Source organism: Perca fluviatilis, chromosome 11 (assembly GCF_010015445.1).
Source record: "Perca fluviatilis chromosome 11, GENO_Pfluv_1.0, whole genome shotgun sequence".
Classification (NCBI taxonomy): domain Eukaryota; kingdom Metazoa; phylum Chordata; class Actinopteri; order Perciformes; family Percidae; genus Perca; species Perca fluviatilis.
Window position 1 is genome coordinate 576,881 of NC_053122.1, and position 18,518 is coordinate 595,398.

Sequence of the window (18,518 nt, forward strand, 5' to 3'; positions counted from 1 at the left end):
GAAGATTGCTTTACAATGCCAGAATGGCTACACACAAAAACACCATGTGGTTCCAGTCTCGTCCAAATCTGGCCACCAGCTGGCTCCAATCGCATGACGTATCTTGCTATTCACTTTCCGCATGCGGTGCATGCACCGATACATGGCATTTGCTTCAGTTAAACCCTTACACTCGCCCGTATGAAAAAACAACACTTTGGTTCTTTTTATCATGAAAGAACAGCAAGTTTATTGTGAAGGTTAGAAACACCAAAGGACCCTACCTGTATGTGTGGGCTGGTACCATTGCAGAGATTGTTACCCGTACCAACATCCCATTTCATCCCTTATCCCTAACCTTAACCATTCTAGCACAGTGGTGCGTAAGCACAACCTTGTCATTATTTACAGTGCCAACCACCTGCTAGAAGATGCCAGACTAGCACCCACAGGTGAGGGCTGTTACCCCACAACCCCTTACCTAAACTTAACCATTCTAGCACAGTGGTGCCTAAACCCAACTGTCGTTATTTGCAAAGCTGGCCTTACAATGCCGGCTTGGATAGGTGGCATTCGCGAAGCCGACTTTACAAAGGCCCACCCAGGGGAGCCACCCATCGGCCCACAGAAAGGGCTAACCTCCCCGGGTATACATTCAGGAAAAAGGGGCCCTCGCGCGCACCTTGACCTCCGGTCGGTCCGGGAACCCACACTTAAGCCCCCGCTATGGCCACAATTAACCCGGCACGAAATATTTTCGTGCCCTCGTATCACCATTTCAATATGCGAGGCCGGCTTTGCAATGGCGAACTGAAAGTGCGAGGCCGGGCTTTACAATGGCGAAGTGAAATTGCGAGGCCCGGCTTTACAATTGGCGTGGAAATTGCTACGCGGCTTTACAATGGAGAAGCAAATTGCGAGGCCGGCTTTGCAATGGCGAAGTGAAATTGTGCGGGCCGGCTTTACAATGGCGAAGTGAAGTGCGATGCCGGCTTTACAATGGCGAAGTGAAATTGCTAGGCCGGCTTTACAATGGAGAAATTGAATTGCGAGGGCCGGCTTTACAATGGCGGCGACATTGCGAGGCCGGCTTTACAATGGCGAAGCAAAGGTGCGGGCCGCTTTACAATGTGCAAAGCGACATTGCGAGGCCGGCTTTACAATGGCGACGATGAATTGCGAGTCCGGCTTTACAATGGCAAAATTGAAGTGCGAGGCCGGCCAACACACGTTTGAGGATCATCACTTGATGATCGTGGCTATCACCCCCTTACCTAACCCCCTAACCCTAACCCCTAACCCTAACCCTAACCCTAACCCTAACCCCCCTAACCCTAACCCTAACCCATCCCCTTTATTCTAACCCTAAACTTAACCTTAGTCTTGTAAGCCTAACCCTAACCCACTATATCAATATAGGCGCCTCGATCTTATTGGCCTAACCCTAACCGCGGAGAAATGAAAAGAAAGAACAAACTGGAAGTTAATTTTTCGCCACTTCCGGTTTTCCTGCAAGTTGCTGGCTAGCACACCTGGATATAGTGTACTTTATAACTACTTTTTAACTTAATTCCAGCTCTCTACGATCTTCAGAAAGGAAGTTATAGCATTAAAACCCTAAACCACGCCCACAAACGCATAATTAGCTAAATTTCACTTTAAACACGTTTTTTACTCACTTCCTGTCGTCGTACTGGGATGGGACTGACACCGTTGGATTCGGGAGATCCTGCTCTTCCTTGCTGGTACTTTTTCAACACAGAAATATCGTTTCCAAAATTTAAGGTCCAAAACCGCGATTTAATGGACCGACACTGATGAAGACACCAGGAGTGCACTGTGCATTCTAATTCAAATTTTGACAGTGCCTCCTGTAGTTGTGCGGTGTATGGAACACAGGAAGGACTTTGACGGGCTTGCCGGGAGTTCTGCCTTCTGGATCTCTGGACATGGCTGGCAAGGGTGGTTCTAGCTTGCGCTGTTAACAGACACCCTAGTCGGCCATGTGGTAAGTTATATGCTTATTATGTTAATATTGTGTCAAGGTCATACTAACTTTTTTAAAATACCTCTACACAAAATTTTAATTCAGAATAAACTTTGGATTGGCTATGGGACACACGCCGAGGAACTGATCAACCTCGGTGGGCCGCCCTTGGAGGAGGGTGTCTAGAAGGTAATGGCCGAAACACCTGATGATTCCAAGGTTCTCTACTGATGATGTGTTCTACAATTTAGAATGAGAAAACTGAATCTAGATGATCCGCTATTAAAACCCAGTTGCCTGCAAAAACAGATTAAATCCATCATGAGATATAAAGAATTTTAACTACAAAAAATAAGAAAGTAAATAGATGTTGGACTTGACCTTATTTGCGGCTTGTGCATCGCTTATCTTTATGACCAGTCTCTATTATTATCAGTCCGAACACCCCTCCCTCCCCCATCCCCCTCTCTCTCTGTCTTTCTGACTTTTCTAGATTTCTTTCTTTTGGGCGTGCAACCATCGGCTTTCCCGCCTTCCCCCCTGGTTGTTTTGACGTCTCCCACTCTGTGGAGGCGGCGGGCAATTATGGGATTGCGGGGGGCTATGGGCATCGGGTTGTTTTCCCGTCTCCCCCCTGACAGCTCCGGCGTATCCCGCTTAGGTGGGTGAGCTGGGGGTTGTGGGGGGCGGGGGACTCCTGATAATGCGTGCTCTCTCCCCCCACCCCTCCAGACCGAGGGATGGGTGCCCCTCTCTCTCTCTCTCTTTTTAAGGCTTTTCTAGACAGAAAAGCTCCTTTCTCTCACTGCTCCAGACCGAGAAGTGAGGATCTATCTCCCCCCTCTCACCCCTCCATCCCCTTCCCTCCAGCAGGAGGACCTCACCTCTTTCCTTTTCTCTATCCCTCCTTTAGACAATGGATTCACCACTTTTGATTCATTGGGTTCAATGGCATACTGCTAGGGAGGAAGTGAAGTGACATGCGCCGGCCCGTGCATACCGTTGATCTCCACTTCAACTGCGCAGTCGTCGGACGCGTGGGGAGATCTCTGGGAGCCGAACCACCTAACCCTAACCCTAACCACCCTAACCCTAACCCTAACCCTAATTTCACCGCATGCGGTGCATGCACCGATACATGGCATTTGCTTCAGTTAAACCCTTACGCCTCGCCGTATGAAAAAACAACACTTTGGTTCTTTTTTTCATGAAAGAACAGCAAGTTTATTGTGAAGGTTCAAAACACCAAAGGACCCTACCTGTATGTGTGGGCTGTTACCATTGCAGAGATTGTTACCCGTACCAACATCCCATTTCATCCCTTATCCCTAACCTTAACCATTCTAGCACAGTGGTGCGTAAACACAACTGTCATTATTTACAGTGCCAACCACCTGCTAGGAGATGCCAGAGTAGCACCCACAGGGGAGGGCTGTTACCCCCCAACCCCCTTACCTAAACTTAACCATTCTAGCACAGTGGTGCCTAAACCCAACTGTCGTTATTTGCAAAGCTGGCCTTACAATGCCGGCTTGGATAGGGTCGCGAAGGCCGACTTTACAAGGCCAACCCAGGGGAGCCACCCATCGGCCCACAGAAAGGGGCTAACCTCCCGGGTATACATTCAGGAAAAAGGGCCCACCTCAGCGCACCTTGACCTCCGGTTCGGTCCGCGGAACCCACACTTAAGCGCCCCCGCTATGGCCACACTTAACCCGGCACGAAATATTTTCGTGCCCCTGGTATACCATTTCAATATTGCGGGGCGGCGTCCTTGCAATGGCGAAGTGAAATTGCTAGGCCGGCTTTACAATGGCGGAAGTGGCGAAATTGCTAAGGCGCTGGCGTTACAATGGTGAAAGATGCTAGGCCGGCTTTACAATGGTGAAGTGAAATTGCTAGGCCGGCCAACACACGTTTGAGGATCATCACTTGATGATCGTGGCTATCACCCCCTTACCTAAACCAGCCAGTGCCTCGGACAACCAATCCTCCTTAAATGCTTCTTTGCCTTGAACCCACCCCATTTTTGCCGAACCACCTAACCCCCTAACCCCCTAACCCTCCCATTTTCTAACCCTAACCCTCTCCTAGCCTCTAACCTTAACCTTGTCTCTTGTCCTTCATCCCTAACTCAGTCTCTTTTTTTCTAACCCTAACCCAGTTTTCTATCCTCTAACCTTAACCTCAGTCCTTTTATTCCTAATCCCAACCCTAGACTTCTATTTTCTAATCTTAACTTCAGTCTTCTAGCTTTTAACCCTAACCCAGTTTCTTATCCTTCAACCCTAGCTTAGTTTCTTCCTTCCTACCCTAACCTAGTTCCCTTGTCTCTAATCTTAACCTAGTTTTCTTTTTCTTCTATCTTATTTCGGTCCTTTATTTTATAACTTTAATCTTAGTTTCTTAGCTTCTAATTTGAATTTAGTTTCTTTCTATATATATCTCTCTCTCTCTCTCTTTTTCTTGCTTTGTCTTTCTCTCACTGTTTCTTTTTTTCTCTTTCTTTTTTCCTTCTCTCCCCCTCTCTCTTTCTTCCCCCTTTCTTTTCTCCACCTCCCTTTCTTTCTTCTCCATATGTGTGTGTGTGTGTGTGTGTGTGTGTGTGTATGTGTATGCATATGTATATGTGTATATGTATGGATATGTGTATGTATGTGTATATGTGTGTGTGTGTGTGTATGTATGTATGTGTATGCATATGTATATGTGTATATGTATGGATATGTGTATGTATGTGTATATGTGTGTGTGTGTATATGTATGTATGTATGTGTGTGTGTGTGTATGTATGTGTGTGTGTATGTATGTATATGTGTATGTGTGTATATATGTATATACATGTGTATATGTGTATATGTGTATATATATATGTATATATATCTCCCTCTTCCCTCTTCTCCCTCTCCCCTCCTCTCTTTTCCCTCTTCTCTCCTCCCTTGTCCATTCCCTCCGGTAGGACCTAAACTGACTTACCTCTATTTGTCATCCAGTCTCCTTCAGCTGTCCTTGATGGGGTGAGAGTGGAGTGGGGACCTGCCTGGGATCCGTTGATTGGGCCGGGGATCTGGACCTCCGGGTGTAGTTTGTGCCGGAAGCTTCGACGCCTTCGGCGCCGAGACTTCCTTTATATCTCCCCTAACCCTATTGGTGTCATATGATAAAGCATATCAGCAATCTAAAAACTGCAACATTTACAAACAAAAATGATCTGACATCAGCATAGATCTGAGCTAAGGTGTCAAATATATTCATTGAAACTTGCTGCATTTGTGGCTATAGAATCTGAAATGAACAGCAAATTGTGCTTTGTCATTACAGACTGTTGAAGTATGGCACAGATATTAGCTGGAGCAGAGTTAGCACTGGCTACTCTATCTGGTATTTCTGTGTCTACTGATATCCTGGGAAAAGCTGTCAACACAGGGGATCGAAACATTTCAATCCATCTAACAAATTACAGCAAGAAATACATCCTCACAAATCCACAGTGAGTTATGCATGCTTAAAAATGAATATTCAACTTCAGTATGAATTATAATGTCACTACCTATTCCTTTCCATTCATATTATTGGAGGGCTCAGCAAAAAACAGGGTTTGTGGTGTTAGTGATACTATGCATCTGTGAACAGATAAAACTGTGAACACCAACGAAATGCACTCACACACACACAAACACACACAACACACACTCCAAAATATAGAAAAATAAAGGATTTTTTTCAGTAACCTTAACCATTACATTAATATAGCAAACCTTGAACATTTCTTAATTATAATTGTCCAATAAATCATCTATCCAGTCTGACAGTTGACTTGAAAGTGTCTGGTCAAAGACAGCACTTGTGTGATCATTTATGATTCTCCTTTCTATCATCCTAGATCTGTTCTGAGTGTTTTGGGACATTGACACATTAAAGAACACACAAATGACTGCATAAGACTAGGCCTTTAACAGTTGTAGATACATTGAGAGCCTTTGTGATAACAAGGTTGAGGGTATACAATGATAGGGGATACTTATAGTAAACATAGCTGCAAAAGATTGTGGCTGCACTGTCTCCGATTTTGTTGAAACCTATTCTATATCATGACTGAGTCCCAAAACCAAGGACTGTATAATAAATATTTTTAAATGACTTCGTAATTTATTTCAGGCCATGATATTCAGTTTCACAGCCTGAAAAACACATTATGTGGGATGCCATATTTTGGTGGTAAAAGTATTATTCATATTATAGCCAAGCCAAACATTGCAGGATAGAACGCAAATAGGTTATACGGCTCATTGATTTTATGCAAGGTCCTAGATTTGGAAAAAAGTGGAACGATTATGGGAACAAATACAATAAGGTTCCAGCATCTTCACTGCTTGTACCCGTAATAATAAAACAATCACAAATTTCAGCAGTTATTTCGATGTGTGTGTTTATTCATATTTATGATGCACTTCTCCTTTATTAGGGTATATACCTACAATGGATATTGCTACAACCTCCCCCAACCCACTGTGAGAATGGAGGAAACAGAAACATGCTCATTCTCCAACTGTGATTTTCAAGACTTTTTAGGGGGCGCTGTGGGGGTCCTGACTTACGCCATCGCTGATGAGCAGAAGACATGAAAGTCTCGTCATAATTTTCTCTGTGCCATACAATTACATTGAGTCTAAAAATGTATTTGCTCTGGGCTTCCTTGGGGATAATTTTGTAGTTAATGAAGAGTTGTACAACAAAATGTATTCTTCCGATGGACCATTTTCTAGAATGGAGACATATGGATCTGAAAACACCTATAAGGGCAATTGTTGCACTGTAAGGGGTACAATGACTCCACTGAGCAAATCAGTCATGAAAATTGAGTTATGGGATAACTAGTTTCATGGATCCTGAGTTTTGTGTGCAAGAACTGTTTAATATTGGCATTGCATTAAAGGAGAAATCCGTCGACTGTTCACAGAGATCTGTTTCTCGAGGTGACGAGTACTATCCGTATGAAAAAAACCTGGAAAACAATTAGTTTTACCTAACTCAGGTTGCTGCAGCCAACAGCTAAAGCAACCTAAACCTAAAACCGATTGTTTTTGGGGGTTTACCGTTAGTAAATTTGCAGTGGTCTCTTAATTTTTAACATGACCGTCAACTCATTTGAATGTCACTCAGCAACCGTAGGATGACATCAGAAAAAATGTGCAGTGGTCTCTTCATTTTTTTCCAGAGCTGTCTAGATATAACATTCTCTTACCCTGGGTGGTGATATAAAGGAAATCAGTTTGGTGAACAGTAGTGATGTAATGTCTGTAACTTGCAAAAACAATAAAAGTCAAAATCACTGCATTTTGTTTTTACTCTGAATGGTGCAGTGGCTCTCATCTTGGGAAGCGTCCCACATACAATCCATACACTTACAATATGGTACAATGTGAATTTGATGATACAATCTAACATTTAGATGGACTCATGGCATTCAAGAGTTTCACTACTACATCCCTTTGAGGAGTACAGAACCCTGGATTTTGCCTGAAATCTAGAACCCAGTCTTCACACCACATTATATCACAGCACACAAGATCCTGTAGAAGTCAAATTAGATATCAATATGGAATCAAACCAGATTTCAAAGTTTTGTACTGTATGTGTGTATCACATTTACATTTGAAGAGGTCAGATGCAAAAGCCTCTAAACACGACATCCGTCAAAAATGAGATAACAATGGTGAGTGAATGTGCCCTGGAAGTCCATAGTTTTCACGAGAGCACAATTTGAGTTTGCTCAGCGAGTCACTCTGGCAATGTATATATTGATGTGATATTTTAATGCATGCTTGGTGCCGCCCCTTGAGTTGGGCCATTTTCATTACTCATAGCCAGACCCTTAATCTTTCGGATTTGCTCTCCTCACATAGTATACGTTAATAATGTAGCTTCAAAACCCTCTAAATACCACTCTCTTCCTGGTCTAAAAATATTGATTTATAGGCAAAAACCTATAGGAGCTTGATAAAAAAATGCTCATTTAAAAGAAAAGCGGTCGGACGGATTTATAAGGTTTTGTGTCAGAAAGCTTCATTTACATTCATGTGGCAGGCATGTTTATCTAAAGTGACTTACAGTAATACAACAACATTAAGCTATTAGCATTCAAGCATTTTAACAATTAAGCTACATAGCTACAGCAATAGAATAGCATTTAAGCATTTTAACAATTAATCTACAGACAGCTACAGCAATAGATTTACATTTAAGCTAAACAATTATCAGGCAGTGCTAACATGATGACTGAGGCTTCTCCCTTCGATCTATTTATCTGTGAACTCTCTCTCACCTCCACTGTAAGCTTATCATGGCCAACCACAGCAAAATGAATGTTTTTTACAGGCAAAACTGTTAGCTATCAAAAAGTATATCAAAGATTTTAGATCTGTAATCTTTGTTGTGTAAGCGACTTTGTATAGATGGATGAGCCAGATCAGTAGTGTAGCAGTGAACCCTAATCTGCCATGCCTTCTTGTGCAAGACATCACAAGTACACAATAGTTAGATTAGATTAGATTAACTTTATTGTCTCAGAAGGGAAATTTGTCTTGGGCATATAGTGCTACATCAGTCAATGACGTGACATTGTGCATCGTCAGGTGGTGCAACCAGGTAAAATACTTAATTTAAATCAGACATTAAAGTGAACAAATGGTTGAAAAACGTGGTATACAATTATTCAGAAACCGACCGGATCTTACACGATCCGACACGGCACCTCCGATAAATATTTATATTATTTAATGAAAGTTTAATCGATTTTCTTACAGTTTTTTCCAGCCGAAAGCTAACGAGTTAGCCATCACGGCCGTGTCTTTGGTGTCTTTGTAGCCTTTACAGAAGGTTTTATATCCAGCCTGGAAGTTGTGCCTCTTTACGGAGTTGTTCAGCAATAAATCCACACTCTTACATCCAAGATTTATCCACTTGATGTCCGTAATTTATCTCGTTTTCGGTCAGTTTTTCCGCTAGCTGTTAGCCGATTTCAACAGCTAATAGCTAATAAGCTAATGATCACAGTCATGTCTTTTCTGTCTTCGTAGCCTTTACAGAAGGTTTTATATCCAGCCTGGAGCTCGTGCGTCTTTTCGGAGTTGTTCAGCAATAAATCCAAATGGTTACATCCAAGATTTATCCACTCGATGTCCATAATTTATCACGTTTTCGGTCATTTCATCAGCTAGGTCTATGTTGCCGTCTAGTATAAATCTCCCATGATGCTTTGCAAGTGTGTTTACGTTTTTCATCAGTGGGAATCCATGTCCGTCCGTCACACAAAGTGAAAAGGTGTGTTCAAAGACCGTAGGAAATGCGAAAACCAAGCGAGAACAAACAGTAAAGTGAAAAAGAGAGATAATGGCGTCACTGTTTAGATATTTGGGATACATTTGGGGCCTTTTTTTGAAGAAATGTAAATAGTTTGTCATTTATATGAGTTATAACGTTCATACTGTTTATTTTTGCACTGGATGACTCCAAATATATAGGAGAACTGTTTTAGACAACACAAATTCTTGTGTACCATTTCTCTGTGTGTGATATCAATACATTTGAACATTATTATTTTGATTATTGGCAAAAGCGTCTGGACTTGTTTTGAAAAAATGTATATATTTTGTCAACTTTATAAGTTATAATGTTTATTTCTTCACAGTTTGACACCCAAGACATATGGGAACTGATTTAGACAGGAGATTGGCTTAGCTTTTATTGTTCTGTGTGTGATATCAATAAATATCTGTGAGATTCATTTTCCGTTTTATTTATTTATTTGTTTTTAAGGTCATACAACCTTTTTTTTACATTCAATTGACCTCACTACAGCACAAATATTCAAAAAGCCCAGTTTTTCCTGAAAAAAATGATGTACATTGATTGAATGTGGACAACAGGGTTGATGTTTTACAAGCTTTTTTAGAAAATAAAACCAGACGGAAAAGTAATTGTAAAAATGGCCTTAGGTTCCTGAAGTATTTACTGACATTTCAATAAAATATTAATATTATTAATATTAAATATTAAAATGTGAATAATTAAAGTACACAATAAAGTATTCATAAGTTACTTTTAATACCAATGTCAACTACAAAATAATAATGTATTAAGCACTGTAGACACTCTCATGTATACTTATGAAAAAAACACACTCACCCAACCCAGAAAGAAGCGTGGTTTTTTTTTTTACTTTTGGTTGTGCCACCAGATTTTTTTTTTTGGGAGGTGAAATTGTAAATACAGTCAAAAATGTATTAAAACCCCTGTAAATGTTGCACAGCCATTAAGACTTGTTTAAACGCAGTCTTTTAATAAAAAAAAATGCATTTGTCATATAATGTAAAACAAGTGGAGCAGTGTGATTGATGGGTAACCTGATTGCTTTAGCAATTTTTGCCTTAAAACTTTTGTATTTATTTTCCCTTATTGTTTGCTGTGATGTTGCTGTGGATTATTATTGTGTTGGACAATTGATGGTACTGTTTACCTCTTTCACGAACTGCAACAACAAACATTAATTAACACACCTGTAGAACCCCATTCACATCAGCAATCTAATTTGCCAGTTGCTCAGACCACTCCCAATAAAGGATGCTAGATCCCTTACCGAAGGAGAAAAACGCTCTGGACGGATGTACGTGCTGTGTGCTGTAGCGGACTGGTTTGCCTCTCTTCTCTTCCTTCGGTGTTGCTGCTGACTGGATCTCCTGTGCCCTGGTGAAGCTGACTCCCAGACCCTGCAATGTCAATGCTCACAAACTCCGACTAAAGGTGAAGTGGTCCTTTTCCTCCACACTGATGTGTGTGTTGTTAGCATTTGAGCTAAAGGAGTAGTTCTTAGTTGTTCGTTTTCTGTCGAGGTGCCAGATCCAGGGGCCGATGGCGGAGCAGTGGGAAAGGCAGTATTCGTCTATGAGCGCACATGAAGTATAGGAAAGGAAAATTGTCACGCTAGACACCAGAGACTGTTTTAAAGTTGCCGGGCTACGAGCAGGCTGCCCATTGATTTTACTATTTCCCCACTGACAGAAGCAGAGCAGCCCCACGGAATTCCTGGCTTTGGATTTCTGGACTCAGGCTACTCAAAGCCCCGCTGAAGCAGACTTCATGTGCTGGCGCCTGGGGAAATGGGGAGCTGACTCCAGGCTGGACTGGACTTGGGTATCGTTTAACCCTGGTGCAGAACATTGGACAATCCATGTTTTCTTCGTTGTCTCCCCTTTTTTTTTGAAAAAGAGATCAGTCAGTTATTTTAAACAGAAAATATATAAAAGACTATTTTTTATATATATATTTATTGGTCCTTCCCTCTGTTGGTGTGGCTGGGAATCCAAATTTAAAGTAACTTAAAATTAACAGACTTTCAATCAGTTACACATTCTGTCCATTTTTAAAAGATTTTTTTAACAACCCATTTTTAGAAGCCTTATTTGTCAATGACCCACATACAGCTGCTTAACATACAACACACACACGGATTCTATTTTTCTTTTTCTTATACTTTATGTATATATATTTGTGTTATTGTGTTATTCTGATGTGTGTATATTGTTTTTCTTTTGAGCTGCTGTAGCAAAGGAATTTCCCCAGTGTGGGATTAATAAAGTCTATCTTATTTCATCTTATCTTATTTTCAATGTAACATAACACATAGAGACATACCAATATACAGGCAGCATAGGACAAAGTAAACACAGAACAAACAGGAATCAGTACCTAAATCTGTGCAAAAAGAAAACACACCTAAACTGTTATATTGCACTGTCCCTCTAACGGCAATAAACATTGTATTGCACATTTCCCAGTTATGTTATCCTCTTATTGCTGTTATGTTGCCCTCTTATGCCAAGAAATATTGTATTGCACATTTCTCAGTTATATTGCAGAGTCCGTCTTACGCCCATAGGTATTGATATTGCACATTTCCCTAGAACTCATATATTAAAAATAAAATAACATAAAAGGACAGAAAAAGCCGCAATGTCTGAATAAATTATCAACAGTAAACCCATCACTTAAACAATCAGTTATTGCACTAGAAGTATAATAGCAGCACAAATAGTTCACAATGCTTCCCCCAAGTAAGTTAACAACAGTAGCCTACATAGACATGTACATAGTACACCTAATAGACTAAAGGAACATGCACAGCCAGCTGTGCAGGAACCCAGCTAGTAGATAACTAGCAGGAGACTACCTAGTTTTTTGTTTTTGCATGTTATCATTTACATATCATTTTCAAAACTCTGTGTCTATTTTTCAAAACTCTACAAACAAAAGCCAGAATTCCTGACACAAAATGCAGAACGCCTCAAATCTCAGGCAAAATGACACACACAACATTCAAAATGTCATAAACACATCTCTAACGCAAACATTCGCCTCACATTATAAACACTTTTGTCATAATATGACACTATGGATACATTGTGTACACACTGTTGCTCAAAACCTAAAGCTCTTCTGTCTTTCATTGGCTTCCATGTGTATTTCCATACAAGACTGAAAGTCATCTACAGAGAGATGTTGAAATTCACAGTAAACATGTAAGCAATACACTGTAAAAACGAGAACTTGAAATTGCTCATCTTACTTTGATTTTCAATTAAACAGAACAAAAAACACATAATTGCATTATAAACTTTGTTAAAGTAGTTACTTCAACTCACTGTATTAAGTTTATTGTGATAAGTTGGTCTCACTTCAAAATGTATGGTGGCGCCACTTTGAAATTGTAGTTAGACTCAAATTGAGGCCAGGTCAATTACTCTTTTCATGCTCCACGCTAAAACAGGGTTTCCTGGGCAGTTCTGCAGGGGTTTTCAGTTGCCTACCTTTTCGGCCTGCTCTATGCCTTGAACTCCGATTTGCGTACTGCAGTCAGGTGGTTCATTGGCTGGTCAATTCCCATGATGCAAGGCAGTAAATGGTTGTGTCAAACTTTGCTGAAAAGTTTGCAGTTTGTTCGAAATACAAATGTAACTTTATGAATTCCGTTTATTAAACGTGTCTGCTTAGAATGTAATGTTTTGTTGCCTGGTAATTGTCATTGTTGTGCTGGTTTACATTTGTAACCATGAGGTAAGTGACTGTTACGTTTGATAAGAAGAGCTGGAGTTTTGCAGTGTTAGACTTTGAGCAGTAATAGGCTTCCTTCAGCCAGTATTCTTGCGGGCGCCGTCACTTCACTAGTGGCCCTTTTATGTCAAGTGATGCAAGATCAGCAGCTTTAGATGGGCCCCTATTTTGCACGGGAGCTTTTTTAGAAGTCGAAACTTAGTTTTTACACACAAAAGTTAATTATCTGAACAAAAGATAATTAGTTGACATGACTGTTTTTTGAATTATTTAGTATGTGAAACTTAAGATTTTAAGTTTTTATATCTATGAAAGATAAATTATTTAAACAAAACATTATTAGTTGGCACAACATATGAAAGTTAATTATTTAAACAAAACATTATTAGTTGGCACAGCATATGAAAGTTAATTATTTGAACAAAACATTATTAGATGGCTGAACTATTTTCAAAACGTAGGAGTTTGAGTTGGCCTCAAAACTCAAAAATCTAGTGCAGTAAGTTGCCTTGAAATTTTGAGTTTTCACAACATTTTCGTTTTTACAGTGTACTGAAACCAAAAATAGTGATTTTTCTCAAATTATTTGCTGTTGTGGATACAGTATTTTACAGCCAACAAGAAAAAAGGAAGCAAAATACAAGTGTGTGTGTGTGTGTGTGTGTGTGTGTGTGTGTGTGTGTGTGTGTGTGTGTGTGTGTGTGTGTGTGTGTGTGTGTGTAAAAGAGCAAAGAGTACATAAAAGCATAAAAGGGAAGTAGTTCAAAAATGTTTAAAACGTACAGTACATAAGATATAATAGTTAAAAGATATACAAGACAACATAGAATAATTAAAGTTTTTGCCTATTGCTTACACACTTTTTGCAGAATTTGGCTCATTATGTCAAAACTCTACACACAAGCCAATCAGACATAGCACTTGGAGATTAACAACTCACATCTATGCCAAAATGAAACACTGCAATCAAAACTTAACACTTTCTAAAAATGAAATTCTTGCAACAAAATCATACGCACAAGCATCATTTGAATTACTCAGCAACACACTGATGGGCTTTATAGAAAGCACTGCAGTCTTTGTGTTTCTATTTTTATTGTCATTTTCTCAGACTCAGTCTTCTGTAAAACTCAAAAGTAGAATTTCTGCAGTAATCAAACAAGGGTTTTTACAAAAAACAAACATTCTTACTGAAATAAAGAAAAATAGAATCACAAATCATCAAATTCAGCAACAAAACAAAAGTAAAAAAAAAAACTATTACTGGATACTGCAAATTGATTGAAAAAAAAACCATATACTTGTTTTGTGTGTGTGTGCGACTCCTCTCTCTCTCTTTGTCCTCTTACTCTGACTCTCGTTACCTCCATGCTGCAGAGTTCTCTAAATGGTTTACCTGAGGCCTGTTTGTAGTGCTAAGGGTCAGACCGATTGGTGTTCTGTTTTCTGTGCTAGTGTTTTCAGGTTTGTATGTAAGTGCCTACAATTGCCAGATGAGTTTTGCATTTTGAAAAGAGTGTTTTCTCAATGATAACAGGAGATTTCGTTTTTGAATGAAGTGTCTAATGTAAGAAAACGTGTGTAGTGTTTTGCAATAAGTGTGTTAAAGAATTGCAAACAAAGTGAAAATTTGACAATGTGTTAAAGCTATGGTTACACTGTGTTTAAGCAATACTACAAGAAGTTTAGGTATTGAGGCTTTGGTCTAAGCATTCATTTTTAGTGTGTAAGCAATGGGCAAAAACTGTAAAATATTCAAAATTTTGCACACCAGTTATAGTGATCCTTGTCAAACACTCAAACAGAACAACCACACTCTTATGGAGATTCTTGAAGTTGTCCCAAACTGTGTGCAGACACATACTGTATAGTCCCATTCAGGGCCAAAATGCCCATTCCCAGGGCTGATAGTAGAGCTGTAACCCCAAGCTCTATAAGACCGTTCGTTATACTTTGACTATACCCGATCAATCTATTTTGTTAGAATGACACAGGAACAAATAGTACTCACCCAAAGAGTGCTCTATCACTGGAGTGTTGAGGGATCATACACACAGCAGGAAATAATACTTAATTAAATAAATAAAAAGGGTGGCGGGGACTTTAAAAAGTAAATAAAATAGACTAAATACATTAAAGACATGAAGTAGAGTATCTTAGAAAGTATCACAACTTCTGATGTCTATACCATAACTAGACACAGGAAAACAACGGGATGGTTGTGGTTAGGTAAAGAAGAACTGGACGGTTGGGTTTAGATAAAGAAGGACAGGACAGTTGGGTTTAGGTAAAGAAGAACGGGACAGTTGGGTTTAGGAAAAGAACGGGACGGTTGGGTTTAGGTAAAGAAGGATGGGACAGTTGGGTTTAAGAAAAGAAGAACGGGACAGTTGGGTTTAAGTAAAGAAGAACGGGACAGATGGGTTTAAGTAAAGAAGAACGGGACGTTTGGGTTTAGGAAACATGAAACGCGGGACACGATCCCCGGTCTCCTGTGTGAAAGTCTTGTGTTTGACCCATCCACCCCCCCAACCAACCTCCCTATGCAGATTTTCGGCCTTTTATACTACTCACTACCATAGTCGCTCTTAACGCTACGTCATCTTCTCATTGACTTTACATTGGCATTGTTTTCCGTGGTGGCCACACAGAATTTTCACACATTCCATGCCACCACCACGTAATGTGGTGTTAACAGGTTGTGATCATTTCACAGGATTCTGTGAGACCAGGCTGGACAGAACCAGTGTTTGCATATTTAACATGTTTGCAACACTGCATAACCCCTAACCTTAACCCCTGACCACAAGAGGGCTCTCATCACCCATTTACGTGATTGTCATTATCAGAAATATGGCTTTCTAACAAATTAACCAAAACTAACGTGGATGTTAACGTGGATACAGAAACACACACACACACACACAGACACACATAAAAACATACAGAGACAGACACACACACAGATACATACACAGACACACAGACACACATACACACACACACAGACAAACACACACATAAAAACATACAGAGACAGACACACACACAGATACATACAGACACACAGACACACACACACACACACACAGATAGACACACACACAGACAGACACGCACACATAAAAACATACAGACAGACAGACACACAGATACATACACAGAAACACACACAGAGACACAGATACAGACACAAACACACATACACACAGACACACGAACAGACACACACACACACATAAAAACATACAGAGACAGGGTTGAGACAGTCTTGGTACTGAGTCTCTATGAGCTTCCCTTCTAAAGATACAGCACCAAAGGTCAACCATTTCCCTTCATGCGAGCTTGCATTCTTTTGGGACATAATTGCCATATCTCAGCAATCAAAAATTAAAAACGCATAGTATACATTCCTGTGTTCGTCAGCATGTATATATATATATATATATATATATATATATATATATATATATATATATATATATATATATATATATATTAGAATATACTAAAAAAAACACAATGTTAAAATGTATTTTGCACCACCAGAGTAGTATGTGCACACAGAGGGGTATTAACATTAAGTCAAATTCTTGAAGTAATGTGTTTCCTTACTTTGTTGGCACTCTGAAGGGCTAAAGGTACCCCTACCAACATTCAACTTTGTCCCTTTTCCCTAAATGTAGACTGAACCGTTTTAAAAACTAATTTGTGCCTACATCAATTAAAATGTTAAACAATAATACTTCTTGAGGTTGTATGAGTTCTGCAATAATGCCATGGTGTTCTTTTTACGTGGCCCCGTGTTTACTATTTCATTAACTTAATAATATCGGTCTTATTGTTTCTATTCATTGATCTTTAGTGTAAGACAGGTAACGTTGTCAGCACCGGAGTCCAAGCCAGAACGGTCTGAACTATAATTGGCCCAACAAAAACCCTGACAAATTGTACCTCATGAAGTCTTATTTATTGATCTTGACATAAATGTTTATGGTTTGTACATCACAAAAAAGGTTTACATTTCGGTGTAACTTTACTATCAAAGGAAGTGACATCATCTTTGTTGATCTACAGAACTCTGGGAATATGGAGACCTGAAATATACCGACAACATAGATTGCATATTGCATTTGTTAATTCCTTCCCTGTTATCATACATCGATGAGATTAAATTGTCTTCTGGTTGGCTCTGTTTCTTGCAAATAGACTTTTCATAAGATATCTTTCATTATACAGCTTTACTATAATCACAGGGGGCAGATATTTAATTTCTTCAATCTTTGAATACTGACTTTGATAAAAAGATGTTCAAGCTGGATGTGCACTGGTTTGTTTGCCAATGCTAAGATGATAAATGTCAACATTATTTTGGCAAAAACACAGCAACACTTGCCAGTGACTTAATTCATCACCAAATATGCCAAAGAAAAGATCACCACATACGCTCAACCGTGATATTACAGAAATACACTAAATAACAGCAATGACGTGTCTGAAAAACAAAACTCAAGAGTTTCATGTTACACTCAAGAACATTTAAATAGATCACAGCACTATAGATTCTGGTATATTTCACAGCAGAGAAACAAAATCAGTACAACACACTGGGTGCAAAAAAGGTTACGTTTTTCTTTTTTTCTTCAGAAACAATTTTACTGCTTTTTGTAGGTGTGAACATGTAGAGATTGCAACATTCCCATTAAATCATACATCTTTTTGTTCTCAACAACAAAAAAACATCTCAATTCCGGAGAAGGGTAGACCATACTATCACATCATGCTTATTAGTTTTCAGTTATGCTGGAAATAGTTCTACTTTTTATTACCATGAATTTTATTTTCAGTAGATGGTAGAGTTTCATCTACCAGAGAAAGGTTTGCGTTGTCCAGCACACAGCTGCAGCAGGGTTGTTCAGGGGTTGGCTACATGCTGACTGGACGGCTTGTACTTAAACATCTGCTATTTCTTTCCACCAGCTGAAGAGATTTTTACTCCAGACGCTGAGTAAAGTTTTCTGGGAAAAGTCCTTTGTGAGCACTAGTGCCGAGTGTCAACCACTCACTTTCTTTGAACCCTGTGAGCCAGCCGGCCTCCTGCAACAACAACCACAAAAAATCACTACCAGCCTGAACTACTGTTAAAATGTGGTTCATTCTTTCCCTCCAGGATGCTGTTGCCCATTAATGTGTCACCAGCTATTCTCACCTGATCCTCTACTGACGCAGTGGGAACCACCAACACCACATCACCTCTCTTTAGCTCCAGCTCATCTGAATTTGCAGCCTCAAAGTCATGCATCGTCTCCACCTTCAGGAAGAAAAATACCGTCACCACCTCTTCTGACAACAGATTGAGCAAGTATGTAAAAAATAAATACATCAAGTATTTTTATTTTAATTTGCTGCTTCAAATGTCAGCAGTTAAGTAGGAAGAAATCCC

The 18,518-nt window shown here is 39.7% G+C and overlaps 1 protein-coding gene and 1 long non-coding RNA gene across 15 annotated transcripts in view; one reads left to right on the forward strand and one right to left on the reverse strand.

Moving 5' to 3' along the window:
* The first annotated feature begins 1,857 nt into the window (after window positions 1-1,857).
* Window positions 1,858-7,283, forward strand: LOC120568718. Of its 2 annotated transcripts, XR_005640754.1 has the most exons (4): window positions 1,858-1,987; window positions 4,960-4,983; window positions 5,288-5,456; window positions 6,432-7,283. It is a non-coding gene; the product is annotated as an uncharacterized LOC120568718 (long non-coding RNA). The 2 variants fall into 2 exon arrangements; XR_005640753.1 differs by having other exon boundaries at window positions 4,960-5,456.
* Window positions 7,284-17,026: 9,743 nt separating this feature from the next.
* Window positions 17,027-18,518, reverse strand: part of amph (amphiphysin) — a 29,224-nt gene continuing 27,732 nt past the window's right edge. For all 13 annotated transcript variants that reach the window (XM_039815538.1, XM_039815534.1, XM_039815543.1 and 10 more), the window contains 2 exons: window positions 18,285-18,386; window positions 17,027-18,172 (listed from right to left, as the gene is read on the reverse strand). In XM_039815538.1, coding sequence (XP_039671472.1) covers window positions 18,068-18,172; window positions 18,285-18,386 — 207 coding nt within the window. In that variant the 3' untranslated portion in view covers window positions 17,027-18,067. The remainder of the gene's footprint in view (window positions 18,173-18,284; window positions 18,387-18,518) is intronic.